The following is a 19,363-nucleotide window of genomic DNA, read 5'->3' as shown; positions in this document are numbered from 1 at the left end:
ACAATATCACTTTTTTTCTTTGGCTTGTTAGCCATGTGTATACCAAATTTCATGTCAATCCAAGCGGTTCTTTAAAATTTAGAGCAAAAACCGTGAAAGAATTTACTAATTGCTTCCTTTGCTGCATTGTCTTGAATGCCCAAATAAATTGAGTAGGTACCTTTGGTAAACCGTAGGTAACAATAGAACGTTAAATAGGCAAAGAGAAACTATTATTAAATTTTAGTTTATAATAATAAGCATAACCAAAGGTCTGTGGTGCTCCCAAAAGAACATCCCATTTATTTGAAAAAGTCTGTCAAAAACATATCGTTATGTTAATTTATTTTAACTAAATTTGTTCTCAAATGCTATGTTTCTTCTATTTTCTTATTTTCTTCTTCTGTCTCTGTTTCTAAATTGGCTATTTCCCTAGAAACTGATTTTAATTTAAATACAACAGGTACCTTTCCTAAATTAGGATAACCATCTTTTTCAAGATGCCTAATCCAGGATAATAAAGAGTCTTTACTAGATGTTCCAGTTGCACATACTGAAAATATCACACCATCCTCCTGTTCATGAACTGAAGGAATAACTTTAACATGTTTGGCTGTAGGGGGCTTAATATTAAATAATGATACTTTTAAATCACTGACGTCATCAGGATCTTTGTCTTCTAATAGAACTGGTTTTGGATCTCCTCTTAATACAAAATAATTTATAGGGTTTCCTTTTATCCAAATTCTAAAAGCACCTGCAAATAAGAAAATTAGTTATTAGACATAATGTATTTTTTATAATTAACTAGTTTTGACGGGAAATAAGTATTTCTTATCTATAAGAACCAACAAGATGCAACATAATAACTATACATGGATCATGTATGTACTAAGGTGGTCAAATAAGAACTTAGTCTACAAAGAAAAACAAAAATTTTGGAAAAGTGGCTTATTTCTCAACATAGTCCCCTTTTAACTCCATAAACTTCTCATAGCGTTGCTCCAACTTCTTTAACCCGCCTGAAAAATACGATGTCTCGAGGTCTGCAAAGTAGGCAAACATTTTACATTTAGGGGAGTGCAATTAGAACGAAAATATGCATTAAACTATTTTTAATGGGAATAAGCCACAATTTTACCAAAAAAATGATTTTATTAACATTTCGAAGCCCAAATCGGGTTTCGTTGTCAAAATTCAAAATACTACTAAAATAAACAAAAATGTTGTTGCTAAGTAAAAAAATTCTTCTAATAATTTATTTAATCTGACTCTTTTATATTGGCAATTCAGACGTATATTATACATTTTAAAGTAGAAGACTTTAAAATGATATCGCCAATATTTATGAGTTGCGTTCCTGGGACGACTTTACTAAAAGATAGTTCATTCGATTACATGAAATCAATCCCAACTCACTGTCTTTAAAAAGACAACCAAATGCAACGATGACGGTAAAATTCTCGCGGTAGAGATTCCATAGTAAATCACGATAATCATATATGGATATGAGACTCAAGTGTATAGAAAACCAACACACACCAACAGATATCTCAATTACAAATCAAATCATAACATCAACGTTAAAAAGAGAATCATTAAATCCTTATATGATAGAGCCAAAATTACTTGTTCTAACGAAAATTCATTTTTAGAAGAAAAACAATTGTTAACATCTGTTTTATTTAAAAAATGATTATCCTTTATCGTTTATAAATAAGGAATTATCAAGATTGGATCGAATGGAACAGAACAACTTAGAGCGGGATCCTACACCATTCACAAGAAATAATACGAGGAAAATATCAATACCATATATAAAAGGACTATCCGAGAAACTTAAAACAATTGGAAATAAATTCAACATTTCAACAACATTCAAAACAAAAAACACATTGAGATCTATTCTATCTAAAACTAAACCTAACAATGAACAAGAAAGAACAAAGAATTGCATTTATAAAATACCTTGTGAATGCGAACAATTTTATTTAGGTGAAACATCAAGACCATTAAACGTTAGAATAAGTGAACATCAGTCTTATATTAAAAATAGAGAATTTGATAGATCTCAAATATGTCAACACGCATGGGAGAATGAACATAGAGTTCAGTGGAGAGATTCAAGTATAGTCCTGAAAGAATCAGATAGTAAAAAGAGAAAAATCAAAGAAGCGGCTCTAATTATGCTAAATGAAACCAATTGTGTCGCAAATTCCTCGGTAGAATGCAGTAGGATGTGGTTACCCACACTGAAAGAGGAAGTCAATAGAAAGAAAATACCACGATTAGTAAGTCAATAACATATCGAGTTAGTACAAATTTTATATTTTAGTATTACTTATTGTATATCTATGTATTATTAATATTATTTATAATTTAAACATATTAAAGTCAGAATTTGGTATTAGTTTTTTAAATGTAAATTAAATGTAAGACTAAATACTTACGATATCGGGATAGTATCATGAGGTTTTTTCCTGGTTTTCCCTCGTGATTTACTATGGAATCTCTAACGCGAGAATTTTACCGTTATCGTTGCATTTGGTTGTCTTTTTAAAGACAGATCACATGCTATGATTTTTTTGTGACGGATATTCTTGAGTTGGGATTGATTTCATGTAATCGAATGAACTATCTTTTAGTAAAGTCGTCCTAGGAACGCAACTCATAAATATTGGCGAAGTCTTCTACTTTAAAAAGTATAATATACGTCTGAATTGCCAATATAAATGAGTCAGATTAAATAAATTATTAGAAGAATTCTTTTACTTAGCAACAACATTTTTGTTTATTTTAGTAGTATTTTGTATTTTGACAACCAAACCCGATTTGGGCTTCGAAACGTTAATAAAATCATTTTTTTGGTAAAATTGTGGCTTATTCCCATTAAAAATAGTTTATTATAAAAATGCCACAAGGAAATAGCTTCAGAACAACATTAAAATATGCATTGTTTCAGAAAAATTCAAACAAGCTTATATTTTTCTAAAACTTCTTTTGTTAGTTTATATACATGTTAAAGTAAAAAGTTCTACTTGCAGATTTGGCCGCTAATTGTTTATTAATTGTTTAAACAATAACAATTGTTTTGTATAAATAATTTTAAAAATATCGTTAAATTCATAATTTTACTTTGATCAAATATGTTTCTATTTTGTTTTTGATCATGCTGAATCCGAATATGGCATTGCAATTTAAACATTCTTATACAGAAGCTCTTATACAGTGTGTCTGCGTAGCTAGGAACCACATGGAAAACTTTTTTATTATCAATTTTACGAAAAAAAGTTATTCTTCATAAAATGCTCTGGATAGTCAAAAATCTAAAACTCAACCATCAGATATCAAATTTTATCAATTTTATACGAGTTATGTCAAAAATATTAATTTCGTTAAAGGGTAAAGTACCTTTATATTTCATATTATCAAAAAATGCAATTATGAAAAGTTGTTTTAAATTAGAAACTATGTCTAAATATACAATTACATCATTCTAATCGAAAAAAAGTTTTCAATTTTTTCTTAAATTACGGATACTCATCATCATTTTATTACAATTATGATTTATTACTAAACTAATTTAAACTAATTTATTATCACTTTTACGAAAAAAAGTTATTCTTCATAAAATGCTCTCCCTGGTCTAAAATCTAAGATACAACCATCAGATTTCAAACTTTTTTAATTTTATACGAGGTATGTAAAAATATGGATTTTTCTTAAGAGTTAAGTGCCTGTATTATTCACAATATTTTAATTTGAAGGATGTAATTGAACACTAAAACAATTTTTTTAATTTTAAACAACTTTTCTTAATAACAATTTTCGATATTGTGAAATGTAAAGGTACTTTACTCTTGAGTGAAATTCATATTTTTTGACATACCTCGTATAACATTAATTAAATTTGATAATTGATGATTGCATCTTATATTATATAGATGCAGAGTATTTTATAAAGAATACTTTTTTTCGTAAAACTGACAATAAAAAAGTTATCAATAGGTTTCAAGTTACGCAGACATCTGTATCAGAGCTAAAAAAATTTTTTTTGCTGAACATTTATTATTGTTGAAGCTTATTATTAAATGTATTTTAGGTAAGTTTTACAGAAAAAAGTTTTGATCACTTTGTATAAACATTTTTTTAGCTCGTAATTTTCGGTTTTTGTATTACATTTTTGTTATCTTTCTTAATTTTCTTTAAAATAAAGAGTTTATTTCATTTCTAAAGTAAAATAATTTAGTGCATTTTAAAGATTACATCCTAAGCTTTAAAAAAGCACTTATAAAACTTTAATAGATCTATTCAAACTTGAGTAATACCGTCTTAAATTGGTGGTAATTCTATAAAACTACGAAGATTTCAAAAATTACATTTTTTGAGACGTCATATCATTTGAATTAAATTTTTGAGATTTTTTTTGAATTAAACATCATTTAGCAAGATGCTTGAAAGGTAAGTTGTGCAAAATTGAGAGTTTTATAAGAAAAATTGTATTAGTTACACATTTTTAAATAATTTTTAAACAAAATTCATGTAAGGCTCATTTTCCGTCCACACCGTACTTATACCCATACATTTTATTTCTTTCTATTATAACCATAAGATAGCTTAATTATTCTTCTTTCATATTCAATTTGTAAAATTTCATTTGATCCATTAGTTAAAGAATTACATTAAAATAACCCAACCATGCACTTCGCCGTACGTTAGTTTACAGTAAGCCAATGTTTGTGAGAAGGGTGACTTTAGCGTTATAAATAAAAAATTATAGAAGATACAGATTTAATTTTAGAACATTCTTTATACACACACCGGCAAAATTAGCCGAACACCTTAAAAATGGGACATGTTTGATGTCACGAATTTCCTAAACCAGTGGTCCGATTTGAGTGATTCTTTTAGTATGTAATAGCCTTATTTAATAATATCGTTGTAATAATATTATTGCTGGACAGCTAAATATCTTTTTATACCGGGTGTAACAATAATACTGTGTTTTTTCTTAAAGTTTGGAACACCCTGTGGACTATTCTAGCATATATAAAATATTGAAATTAAAACTCAATTATAGCCTTAGGCTTTCTTAACATCTTCTTTTTTGATTCATTTGCTTATGTTGGAAAATAAAAAAGTTATGAGCTTTAACAACTAGCCATGTTTTTCATCGATAAATCCTCTTAGTAGGGGAGGAAAGTATGCTAAATTTGCAGTTACTCGAGCGTTATGGGGACCCATTGGATTGTGAATAGTATGTGCTAAAACCAGAAAAAGGTTAAGTTAAGTTTTCCATATATTGGGGGACTTTTCATTTACTAATTTATTTTCCATTTGAAACAATCGCTTTTTTCCGATTATAGCACCATTTATCCATAATTTAAAAAAATGTTGCGAATAAAAGTTGCTTATTTTTACGTCAAAAATCCAAATCTGCAATAAAAATTGGGGGCTCCTATTTAAGATTTTAAAGTAACCGCCCACCCCACTTCCGTGGGGGACGTGTTTGGTGCCATTCGATAGATTTTTGAAAAATATTGAATACGTGTATTTTGCAGTTTTACGACCTGATGTTCACTTCGCGAAATATCGTATTTAAAATTTTTAATTTACTCCCCACCCCTCTCCGTGGGTGACATGTTTAGTATTATGTATTCGATAAATTTTTGAAAAATATTGAACACGTATTTTTCAGTTTTTTGTGACTCACCCATTTTCTTACGCCCAGTTCAAATCGTCAGATTTTTTAAATATACACTATTTTGCATGTACTTAACTTACCTTATCTTAATCTGACGATTTCGAGTTTTTCTAAGAATAGATTTTTTTCGGTCCCCCTTGGTGAATTCCCCGGTGTTAAGAACCAATATATGGTATAGGTACATTTACAGGGTACAAGGTTTCCCCCATGTGATAATCTGACGCACTCGAGTAACTGAAAAAATCCCCGCTTGGGCTCCCCTATCATCATTATCTGCTTAGTTTAATAAACAATCCTAAAGTAATTCAATAGATGTATTAAATAAATAAATTAATAAGCGATGTAAGCCATGTCACAATGACGACCTTCCGTGGATTTCAGCTGAACTAGCTGAACATCAGATCGAAAAACTGCAAAATACATGTATTCAATATTTTTCAAAAATCTATCGAATGGCACCAAACACGTCCCCCCACGGAGGTGGGGTGGGGGATTTAATTTAAAATCTTAAATAGGAGCCCCCAATTTTTATTGCAGATTTGGATTCTTTACGTAAAAATAAGCAACTTTTATTCGACACATTTTTTCGAATTATGGATGGATCACGCTATAATTGAAAAAAAAACGATTGTTTTAAATGGAAAATAAATTAAAAAATGAAAAGTCACCCACTATATGGAAAACTTAACTTAACCTTTTTCTGGTTTGAACACATACTATTCACAATTCAATAGGTCCCCATAACGCTCGAGTAACTGCAAATTTAGCATACTTTCCTCCCCCTATGGTGGTAACGCGTTTTTGCTACCCTAACGATGGGGTGATTAACTGGAAGACACTATATTTCCCATTAATACTTTATTATTATAGGTACATTTAATACTCGTTAATAGTACCCAGTTGACGATGGAATGAAACGTCCTCTCTTCGAGGTGGCACTCTCTAAAGTAACCCCAATATTAGACTGTTAGACTGCCCTAAATATTTCTGTATGAATACTTATTGATTACCTATGTTTGTAATACTTTCGTATATGTATGTCAAGATTATTATTTCAATAATAATATACAGAAATGCAATCTTGCACTAATACCTACACCTACATGTGTAAGTTTTGTTTACAAGACTACTTAAACATTCGGCATGCTTGATTGTTTACTAATATATTTAAATATATTACAGTGGAATAATTTTAAGATATTTGAAATTATCTGAAATATTGTTAAAATCTAGGACACCGCCGTTCCTAAAGAAAAAAAATTACTCTGCAATTTACTGTGCCTTTTCTCTCTCCCTTTTGAAAGAGAGGAATTTTTTTCGTGTCATCATCATCAACTGAATTTACAGAAAAATACAAATTTATACAAAATATACAAATATACAACTTATTACACAATTAAAAAAATAGTCATCAAACATGAGAAATTATATTTTAAATTTTACTTTAACTCAAAGGTTTAAAAAGAAATTTACAACTTAAACTCTTAAAATTTAAATTACTCTGTTACTAGACATTTACAAGACAAATATTTTGATGTTCTCAAATTTTTACATATTCTTCTATTAGAAATTCACTCTTTTTTTATTCTTCTTGTCTGGTACTTCACAATAATTACATATTTCTTCATTTTCTTTATTAGTACTTTCTTCATAGTGTACTATTAAACATAAATCTTCTTCTTCATATTTCTTCATTATTTTATTTTTCACTTACTTTATATTTCATATATATCTTTTTTCATATATATTCATCATTTTTCATAATTCTTCATTTATATATCATTTACTTCATAAATTCTTCTTCTCTTACCCTTACCTACTCGGTGGGTAGTTTTTCCGCAGCTTTAAACCCTTGAATTTGCTTCCGGTCCTTTTGCACGTCCTTAGTCATGAGAAGGTTTGTTCCAAAAAGACAAAATGGATAGTTGTGCGCTTAAAAATCTTCTTCTACGTCTCGCATCCCTAAATTCCTATTTGAACCTACTGCTCACCCTTAGTTGAGAATAGGATTACTTCAAAACAAAAATTGGGTATGCTAAAATCTTCTGATATTCATTTTGTACCAGTTTTCTTGACAAGAGTGTGTTTTTTTTTGTTTTGTCTAGATTGTCTCATATTAATTATGCTTTTAATATATTAAAAAAATCAGTTATCTCATTAATTAATCATCATAAAACATTTAAAAATCATATTTATATTAGAATTCGACCGATATTAAAAAAAGTTAAAATCAACGATCTTAATCGTATCAAACGATCTTTATCGGTATCAAAAAACTTCAAGCATTCAATTATGAGAAAAAAAAAATCCGAAAGAAAGTGTTAATAAAAATAGACTATATTCTGTTAAAAAAAAATCGATTAAAATCCCCTGACCATAAGGAAAAATTTAAATCCTAATTCTAAATCTGTTTCTGGGCCCGGGTACCCACAAAATATTTACATAAAAATTACGAACGAGAAAAACTTACAATAGCTAAAAATAGTTTATCTTTTTTTTGACACTAATTAAATATAAGTTCAGTTTCTTCGCACGAATAGTCACTTTTACGTCATAAAAAATAGTCTCTATTTCTCTAATTGAGATACAGTCTTACATGACTTATCTTATGTTTTCAATCAAAATATATTTATATTATAAGAATTTAAAGTTATATTATATTATATTATAGAAATTTAAAAGTATATTTATATCATACTCAATATATACTGTTTGTAGCAGTATAAAATATTCTCTTTAAATATTCTATTTTTCAGATAACTTATTCTTCATTGTCACTTCATTTTCATTATGACTTGTTTTGTCTTTATTCTTGTATCAGATTAGTTTCCAGGACATATTTCCTTAGCCTGTATCCTCTTTTCGTATAAAAAAAATTCTTCATCGTTAGTCCCTATATATGGGATAGTCCTTGTATATAAAAAAATCAAACTTCTCTTCCATATTCATTTTTTATTTTCCCTTTTTAGGATTCAGTTCTTTGTAATTATCATATTTATCATAAAAGTTCTTTAAAAATGTTGAGTGCATTATTTTCAACAAAAATTTCCATATTAATTATTTAGACATTTCCGTCTCGTAAGTCCTGTATTTTGTTCCAACGTCTCAAAGTATTTCTTTTCTTATCTTATATTATATAATTCAAATAATAATAATATTTCTTCCATTATATTCTCAAAAATATTCTAATTCATCGTAATTCCATAAAATCTTCCTATTACATAATTTCTTAGTGTACATATAGTACTATAAATAGTCCATTTAAATCGTATATTATGACGTCTCAGCACATTCTTTTGTTTCTGTTCACGGTCAATATCAACATTTGAGAATAGGTAAATATACCTTACCTTACGCAAAATAAAAGTGTTTAAATAGCAAAAAATTGATAATCATAGTTAAAAATATAATCTATTAAGAATTGCAAAAATTCGTATCTTTCCTTAAAAATAAAACTTAATATCGATACTATAGTCAAAAATAGATATCAACTAACTTATTGAATATATTAGATTCTTTATATTATATACTTAAAAATTAATAAAAATTATGAAAACTTCACCTAGTTTGATAATTGTTGTATTCAATTAAAAAGTTAATACTTCTCAAAAAGATTATCTATATTTTTACGTTTTATTTACTTAATCAAAAAAAATTATTCTTATCTGTGAGATTAATCTGTGAGACTGTATGCAATATAAAAAAATAGCTTATTAAAAGTTACTCACGAATTCACACACAATTATTGTCCACTATGGTCCATTTTCCTTGACGCTGGGCGTGGTCCCATGTCCCCAAAGCTGTTCCTGCCGACGTCTACCATTTCTCGTATGGTTGGCCTCTCCAGCTCCATATTGCAGCTAATAATGCTATTTTATAAGAGGATTTGTACTTTACCCCAAATTTTCTGTCTTTTCTTCCAGTTTTTTGTTGCCATCTTTCTTGTTGCTGTTGCTGGTTCAGAAGTCCAGTTCGTCTCTCAGGTCGCCATATGGTGGTAACGCGTTTTTGCTACCCTAACGATGGGGTGATTAACTGGAAGACACTATATTTCCCATTAATACTTTATTATTATAGGTACATTTAATACTCGTGAATAGTACCCAGTTGACGATGGAATGAAACGTCCTCTCTTCGAGGTGGCACTCTCTAAAGTAACCCCAATATTAGACTGTTAGACTGCCCTAAATATTTCTGTATGAATACTTATTGATTACCTATGTTTGTAATACTTTCGTATATGTATGTCAAGATTATTATTTCAATAATAATATACAGAAATGCAATCTTGCACTAATACCTACATGTGTAAGTTTTGTTTACAAGACTACTTAAACATTCGGCATGCTTGATTGTTTACTAATATATTTAAATATATTACAGTGGAATAATTTTAAGATATTTGAAATTATCTGAAATATTGTTAAAATCTAGGACACCCCTACTATGACGATTTATCGATGAAAAACATGGCTAGTTGTTAAAGCCCATAACTTTTTTATTTTCCAACATAAGCAAATTAATCAAAAAAGAAAATGTTAAGAAAGCCTAAGGTTATAATTGAGTTTTAATTTCAATATTTTTTATATGCTAGAATAGTCCACAGGGTGTTCCAAACTTTAAGAAAAAAACAGTATTATTGTTACACCCGGTATAAAATGATATTTAGCTGTCTAGCAACAATATTATTAAAACGATATTCTTAAATAATAAGGCTATAACATACTAAAAAAATCACTCAAATCGGACCACTGGTTTAGGAAATTCGTGACATCAAACATGTCCCATTTTTAAGGTGTTCGGCTAATTTTGCCGGTGTGTGTATAAGGTTTTTTTGTAAAATTTTCTGAATTTTTCAATGGTTGAGTCAGTTTTTTTCTAAAATTTATATTTTCGGAGTTATTTAAAAAACATCTAATTTCGTAGTTCATTTGTTTAATAAAAAACGAAGCACCCACTTCTCGAGTAGAACTTTTTGATATGTTGTTTATTAAACATTTCTTAATGAAATTACAAAAAGTTCTATCTTGTTTGATTTTTTCCGAAGTGAAAATCTATATGCACTCCCCTAATTCTATTTATTTGATAACGTCAAATTCTTTAATATAATCTGTGATCGGAGCAGTAGCCACTTTTTGTGACTTGCTGTTGCATGGAATAGACTTTTGACCTATTTCGTATGCTTTAAATGATGACGCACGGGTAAAGAATCATGAATTCAACTGTATACAGGGTGATTGATTAGTAGGGTAAAGCTCAATAGCTCCGCTATAGTAATAGATAGCAATAAAAGTTAATAACAAAAATTTTAGCCACCTTTGAGCTTCACATTACAAAATTAGTTAGAATGTTACAGGGTGTTTAATAACACAGTGGTAGACCTAACTTATGTTTTTTCAAATAGAACACCCTTTATTTTATTTTATATTCGAAATCCTGTTAACTTCTCCATCACAAAAATATAAAGGTTTGTAATGTTATACAGGGTATTTACAAAGTTATAACCAATTTTGTATGAAAATCGTAACAAGTTCAATTCCCTGAATAAATAAAAATAAGCACAACAGCAATGGTTTATTAATGCCATATTTTTTTATTTATTGTCAAAATTTTTAAGAATTATTGATATTGCTAATTTTCTTTATATCAAATACAGGGTGAGTAAAAAGGCAAGTACATTATTTTCTCAGTAATGCTAAATGGAACACCCTGTATTTTATATCATTATTGAAAAGTAACATTAACGTACTTTAATTTTTATATAACATTCCCTATGCCCAAATTTATTAGTTTTCGAGATATTTTCATTTTTCAGAGCAAATTATTTTAGGTTTTTAAATTTATCTAAATTTTAAGTAAGCCATGACTGAATTGACAATTAAAGATTACCGATTATCAATCAGGTAATCAATGTAACACTGTAGCAAATAAAGAAATAAAAATAATTTATTAGTAATACATTTTACAAACAAACACACAACCACTACATGCAACATTTTTGAAACAATTAAAAACTATCTCTTTATGTAAATGCAACAAATAAACAAAGAAAATTAGTAATAAATTTTACAAAAAAACACACACAATTACATTTCACAAAATACAATATTTTTGTGAAGACAATTAAAGACTACTGTTGTATGTAAATGTAACAATGTAACAAATAAAGAACGAAACATAATTTATCAGTAATACATTTTGCAAAAAAACATGTTTGAAAAAATTAGAAGCTACTTTTAATAAAATATTTTTAATATTTAATTACATAAGGTGTTCAAAATTATCTCCTAACACATTTATGTACGCCTAAAAACGATCATTGAATGAGCTACTTACTCTACGGAGCATTTGTAAATTAACACATCGAAATACACCTTGTATTCTATTTTTCATCTCATCCCTTGTTGTTGGAGGTATTTTATAAACTTCATTATTAACGTAACCCCAAAAAAATCAGTCCAGTTTATTAAATTCTGGTGATTGGGTGGCCACGCTACTGGTCCATTGAAAAATGAAAATATCTCGAAAACTAATAAATTTAGACACAGGGAATGTTATCTAAAAATTAAAGTACGGTAATGGTACTTTTCAATAGTGATATAAAATACAGGGTGTTCCATTTAAAATTACTGAGAAAATAATGTACTTGCGTTTTGACTCACTCTGTATTTGATATAAAGAAAATTAGCAATATCGACCATTCTTGAAAATTTTGACAATACGTTAAAAAATATTGCATTAATAAACCATTGTTGTTCTGCTTATTTTTATTTATACAGGGAGTTGAACTTGTTATGATTTTCATATAAAATTGGTTATAACTTTATAAATACCCTGTATAACATAACAAACCTTTATATTTTTGTGATGGAGAAGTTAACAGGATTTCGAATTTAAAATAAAATATAGGGTGTTCCATTTAAAAAAACATAAGTTTGGTCTGCCACTGTGTTATCGAACACCCTGTAACATTCTAACTAATTTTGTAATGTGAAGCTCAAAGGTGGCTAAAGTTTTTGTTATTAACTTTTATTGCTATCTATTACTATAGCGGAGCTATTGAGCTTTACCCTACTAATCAATCACCCTGTATTGTTAAGTTTGAGTTTTGTTTAAAATAATTTTAATTAGTTAATTTTATGATTATGTTTTATAAAATTGCCCTAGGTGTTAATGGCTTGTTGTGCGTAAATATAATATAATATTAGTTGGCGCTTATTATTTTACTTCTTCTTCTTCAGGTGCCATATCCGCTACGGAGGTTGACAATCATCTTAGCTATTTTAATTTTTGAGGCAGTAGCTCTAAATAGTTGTTTTGAGCTGCATCCAAACCATTCTCTCAGGTTCTTCAGCCATGAAATTCGTCTTCTTCCGATGCTTCTTTTTATTTTAGATTATTTTACTACAAAACCTGTACCAAAATACACAAATACCAAATTACAATACCAAAAGTGTAAGGGCGCTGTTTGTTGTTCTCACTGACTTTGTTGTGTATTATTCTGGGGCGAGAAAATCTTATATGAGGCCCCTAGAACACAAGAAGTGTAAGTGACAATTTTTAGGAAATAGGGTTAAATACAAAAATGGACTCCCAAACACTTAGAAAACATGGTGGCTTCAAACTTTCTACATAAGCTAACAATAACATGATCAAAAATGACAGGTCATTGAAAACATGCTAGGAATATTTATTTCTAATAATTTTAAAGCTAATTGGTTCTCATCAAAGCCATAAATTCCATAAAAAAAATTAAAACAAGCTGAAAATGCGAGCATTATCATAAGGAAAACTTTGTATATTTACGTATTTAAATTCATAATATGGAAAATTTCTATTATGAAAAGTTGTTTAGTATTAAATGCTATGTTTTAATATGCAATTATATCCTAATTTAAATATTGTGAACTATAAAGGTACTCTACTCTCGAGTGAAATACATATTTTTTGACATACCTCGAATAAAATTGATAAAATTTGATATATGATGATTGCATCTTACATTTTAGACCATGCAGATCTTTTTATGAAGAATAACTTTTCTTCGTAAAATGAATAATAAAAGAGTTATGAATCAAAATGATATTGCTACCTATCCGTAATTTGAGAAAAATTTTCAAATATTTTTTTTATCTTTAGAAGGATGTACAAGTAATTGCATATTAGAACATAGTTTTTAACTCCAAACAACTTTTTATAATTACACTTTTCAATATTGTGAAAAATAAAGATACTTTAATCTTGATTGAACTTCATATTTTTTGACATACTTTTATTTATTTATTTATTTATTTATTAACGGGGTACCACCCAATTTAATATATACACAAAATATTATAATTATCTAGTGATACAATAAATATAAAGATATAGTAAATATGTATGACAAAAATTGGCGATGTAGCTATATAGAAAAAACAAATATTAAAATAATACAAAGTAAATAACAAATATAAATCACATAAGATTACAAATTTTTTTTTAAACACTGTCTACAAACATTTTCCGAAGCGCACAGCAACAAATCCAGGTCTATTCTATTTCCATTTAGAATGATTCTACTCAGCGGAGAATGCCTACCAAAGTTGCAGCGATGAAATTTAATTGCAAAATTTTGGGATGTTCTAGTAACTCTAGAGGGAACATTAAAGTCAATTAGAGACAGTAAATCATTGCAATTAATTTTTGAATTCAGTATTTTATGAAGAAACAAAACATCAGCATACATCCGTCTGGAAGATAGCCTAGGAAGGTTTAATTTATTTCTAATTTCTGAGTAGGAATGGTCACTTAAAGGTTTGTGTAATTTAAAACTCAAGTACCTAATGAATTTATTTTGGACTTTTTCAAGCTTGGCTATATGGACTTCATAAGTGGGTGACCAAACAACTGAGCAATACTCAAGAACAGATCTAACTAGGGAAATGTAAATGAGTCTGATGGAACTAATGTTATGCAAACATCTAGAAGTTCTAATAATGAAGCCTAACATTTTAAATGCCTGGTTATTCACATAATCAAAATGAGCGCAAAAATTTAGTTTGGAATCTAATTGAACACCTAGATCTCTTACAGTTGATACAGCCTTCAGTGGTTCTTCAGCTAATTTGTAATTATAAAAGAGGTTGTTAATTCTTCTACAGAAACTAATAAAGTGACATTTTCCAACATTAATGCTCATTTGGTTCCAATTGCACCATGCCATAATTTTGTTAATATCATCTTGAAGTTTTTCACAATCTAAGACGGATTCGATAATTCTATAGATTTTTAAATCATCAGCAAATAGCAGAAATTTAGAGTTAATTTGAGATTTAATGTCATTAACAAATATATTAAAAAGGAAAGGCCCTAAGTGGCTTCCTTGTGGAACACCAGATGTTACGGAAATTTCACTAGATTGAAAGTGTTTAATTTTAACAAGTTGTATTCTGCTAGTTAGGTAACTACATAACCAGTTATACAGATTGCCCGTAAATCCAATAGCATTAAGCTTGTTACACAACAATTTATGATTCACAGTGTCAAAAGCTTTGGAGAAATCTGTATAAATAGCATCCACCTGTAGTCTCCTTTCCAAAGCATCAGATATGTATTGCGTGAAAAGTAAAAGATTTGTAGAAGTTGATCTACCTGAAAGAAAACCATGTTGCTCTTCAATTAGTACATTGCATAAAGGTGTTTTAATAGAGTCGCATATTATACTCTCTAGAATTTTAGGAATAGAAGAAAGAATGCTTATTGGTCTGTAGTTAGCTATATTACTCCTGTCACCTGATTTATGAATAGGAACAATAAAACTAGATTTCCACAAACTTGGACAAATACCTGAATCAAGTGAATGAGAAAACAGAAAATATAAGGGACGGGTTAAAGTACATCTACAATTTTTTAATAGTATGGGTGGAATTCCATCAGGTCCAGAGCCTTTAAAAATGTCTAAATTGGCTAATTTTTCAAATATGATTTCAATAGATACATTACAAGAATTCAGACTCTGTTTTTTCATATTCTAAGGTGGGCTGTATTAAATCATCATTTACTCTGTAAATATTTTGAAAGCATTGCGCAAAATTATTAACAATATCCGCACCATTATTAAGCACTGTGTTTCCAAGAAACATAGTGTTTGGTAGACCATTATTTTTGCATCTGCTGTTAACAAACTTCCAAAAGTGCTTTACGTTTGAACTAATTCTAGATTCAGTTTGACTTATATAAATATCATGACATGACCTGCTTAATTCTTTGCATGTGGTTCTCAAGGAAGAGAAAAGTAGATAATCGTCCCAAGAATTTGTTTGTTTATATATCTTATGAGCAATTTTTTTCCTAAATATTAATGATTTTAGGTCATTAGTCATCCAACGAGGAAATTTGGGATTTTTTAATCTTACACGTGGTATTGAACAATGGATGCCAAACTGCAATATGGAGTAGAACAGTTCCGTGGCCTCGTTAATATCACTGCAAATACCTAAAACATTCTCCCAGGAGATACTAGCAAGATACATATTAAGAGCAACATAGTCTCCTCTCCTAAAATTGAAGGCAAAACTATCATATTGAAGCTCAGGCATATTATCTTTAATAGCTAAAGAAATAGATAACGCAGGATGATAACGATCACAAGGCAATAAATAATCATTAGCAATTTCAACTGTTACATTTTCATTATCATTAGCAAAAACCAGGTCAAGTAAAACTCCGTTGCAATTTGTGATGTGATTAAGCTGAAATAGGTTATAAAATGCAAAAGTATCAACTAAAGTATCAGTAGCAGTGTTACTATTATTACTAAAGACACCTCTTTTATCATGGTACCATTCGCTATTTGGCAGATTGTAGTCTCCTGTTAGAATGAACTTGTGTTCAGGAAAATTGTTACAGACAGATTCTATACTGATACAATGATTCTCATAGGATATTAAGGCTGAATTAGGAGGAAGATAAACTGTACCAAATATATAACATTCATTCATATATAACATACCTTGTATAATATAGATTTGATATCTAATAAAAATAAATAAATACAAAATAAACAGTTTTCCTTGAAAATAGTGAACTGTAATTTAACATTACATTAACATAAATAAATCAAATTTGTTTATCATTTCAATTTTATGTTGACGTTTAGCTGCATCAAACGAAATCAAAGTAGAGTTGACGTTTTTATGTCGGAAGACAATGACAATTTAAAGGAGGCTTGTGACGTCACAATGACGACTTTGAGGTCAGATATCTCGAAGATGGTTAGAGATAGCGAAATGTCGTTTTCAAATTTGGATTCAGAAGACAAAACTACATGGGAATCCATCGCTAGGTGGCCTCTAGATATTTCAGGAGCGGCAACGCAATAACACACACACTTTTGCGAATTTATAAACGAAAAGTTTTCATTGAAAATAAGATAAAGATCTTCCTCGAGACACTTGCGAGTAGAACATAATTTCCAACTTGCGAGTGGAAAATTATGTTGTAAAATTTTTCTTCAAGTTATCATGGAAAAGGATAAAATGTTAGATTTTTCTAACAGCACTAGTGCTCCCGGGTTAAATTTGTCTAGAACTTTGAACAAAGTTTTCTCAAAACTTGGCACTTACACCCCATGTGTCCTAGGGGCCTCATAGGTATGTTTAATGTAGTTAAGGAACGAAGAAAGCTGCACACGTATATTTTAGACCAATTTTGGTCTGTGACACTCTTGTGTAACAGAAACAGCGGATATTGATACTGATGAAAGGTGCCCAAATCGTAAGAATGGTCTTCAAGGACACCACACGTCAGATCTAAGCTATTAACACGAAACCCTTGAAGTCATTTTCGAGCTGTGTGTTGGCCTTTAATTATCTGATATCTGATACAAGTTGTATTTTGCAAAAACATTATACTCAATCGATATCTGCAGCAATAAATCAATCAAACTCTCTCAAAGCAAACAATCTTTGGGTAAAGGTTGAGAAAGTTTTTCAGCTTTTAATTTTTTAATGTATAGATGCCCCTCGACACCTACGGGTATAAGAGGTTTTCCATTTTGTATGTACATACTTATGTATAGATTCTAACGAATGCAAAAGGCTGGGCTGGAGGGTCAGTCTGAGCTTGTCTGTTGTTTACAAAAAAAACTGTTAATAAAATTATTGAATAACTGAATGCTATAACTCATATTGAGTTTAATGCAGTTGTGATTGTTAACACATTGGCTGCATCTAGAGATATTTATAAACTTAATTTGAGTGCATTACGAGGCATATATATCCCTTAGTGAACCTTTACCACAGTACATTATGACAAAGTTTTAGATATAATTATAAACTTACGTTGAGTGCGTTACATATTATGTCCTGTAGTGAACATTTGCCACTGTGCATTACAACAAAGTCAACGCACCCAACTGTTAGTGAAATATGAGGTCTATTTATCTTGTAACGCAGCCAATGTATCAATTGGCTGCGTTTTGCAATTTGAGTTTTAGGAAAATTTGTAGATATCTCTAAGGGTTTTACATTATAAGTAGTGCTTATTACCTTCTACAAAAATTGGTTTCTCTATCTTATGTTCACTAAGCAACCTTCTTTGTATTTTACTTTGTGCACTAACAATCCAGGTATCATCTATTGAATCTGGAATATCCACAGTTTGGTATACACTAACAACAGAGTTCACATCAACACTACTAATCCTTTCAATCGCATACTTGGCTAAATCAAAAGTGTCTTTAGGTAACGGATCGGGTACAGGCCAAGGAGATAGATTTTTAAATTTAGGCATCCAGTACATCATCCTCCAGTATTTTCTAAGAGGATAACCTCTTTTTCCATAAATATTTAGTAACAAACTTTCCATTTCAATGTCGGGCATAACGCCATTATCCTCCATTTGTTCCAGAAGATCGATAGCACATTGTTGTTGCTTGGGATAATGCATAAATTCAGCTTGGATCATATTTTGAGGAATAAACTTTCCTAGAAATTAAATATAACATATTATTCAATTCATACGCTAATACCTGTTAAGTACCTTTAGGTAATATATCTAATAAGGCTTTGTAAACTTCTAAATCTTTATTAACACCAAATTCTTCCATATTTTTCAAAGCTGAGTAAATAAATTCTACATGGCCCCTTCGATAAATATGATCTCTGCTCACGAAAATCTTTACCATTTCAAGATATGAATTTTTGTTTTTATTTTGTATGTTTTCAAAAGTATCTTTAAGAACTAAAGACTTTTTATCTTTCTGTTCTTCATATCTATTAGCAGAAAGTTGAAAAGATCTGGGGCAATTGTTGTTAATGGAGATCTGTTTACACCTTGAGATGACTGAACCATATCGTAAAATTTTCTTTAAAAACATTTCAAATTAAATACCGCCAGATAATTTAAAAAATAGCACCATTTAGAAAATCGTATTTAACCTATTGACAACTGTCGGCTAACCTAATTCTAACTCTTATTTCATTTTCTTCTTTTTTGGATTTGGCTCTAACAGTTTATCTTCAGTATGATTTCTTTTTAATACTACTTTTTATGGATATTTTAGAACCAATTTGGGTTATATTTATGTATGTATTTATTAAACTTATTTTATTACCAATAAGGTGTTACAGGATGTGCCAATGTAGTTAAACTACGTAGATGTTTTGTATTTACAATTGAAAAAGAAGAACACCGAAA

At 29.3% G+C, this 19,363-nt stretch overlaps 1 protein-coding gene across 1 annotated transcript; it reads right to left on the bottom strand.

The window, feature by feature from the left end:
• Nucleotides 1-246: 246 nt before the first annotated feature.
• On the bottom strand, nucleotides 247-19,247 carry LOC114340327 (evolutionarily conserved signaling intermediate in Toll pathway, mitochondrial). Its single transcript, XM_028291066.1, has 3 exons — nucleotides 18,707-19,247; nucleotides 18,214-18,651; nucleotides 247-736 (listed from the first exon to the last, which is right to left on the bottom strand). The coding sequence occupies exons 1-3, from the start codon at nucleotides 19,041-19,043 to the stop codon at nucleotides 351-353; spliced, it is 1,161 nt and encodes a 386-aa protein (XP_028146867.1). The 5' UTR covers nucleotides 19,044-19,247; the 3' UTR covers nucleotides 247-350.
• Between the last annotated feature and the right edge of the window lie 116 nt (nucleotides 19,248-19,363).

The sequence above is a fragment of the Diabrotica virgifera genome, chromosome 7 (genome assembly GCF_917563875.1).
Source record: "Diabrotica virgifera virgifera chromosome 7, PGI_DIABVI_V3a".
NCBI classification, from domain to species: domain Eukaryota; kingdom Metazoa; phylum Arthropoda; class Insecta; order Coleoptera; family Chrysomelidae; genus Diabrotica; species Diabrotica virgifera.
Note: the sequence above shows the minus strand (reverse complement) of the source record. Positions and strands in the feature narration are given on the sequence as shown.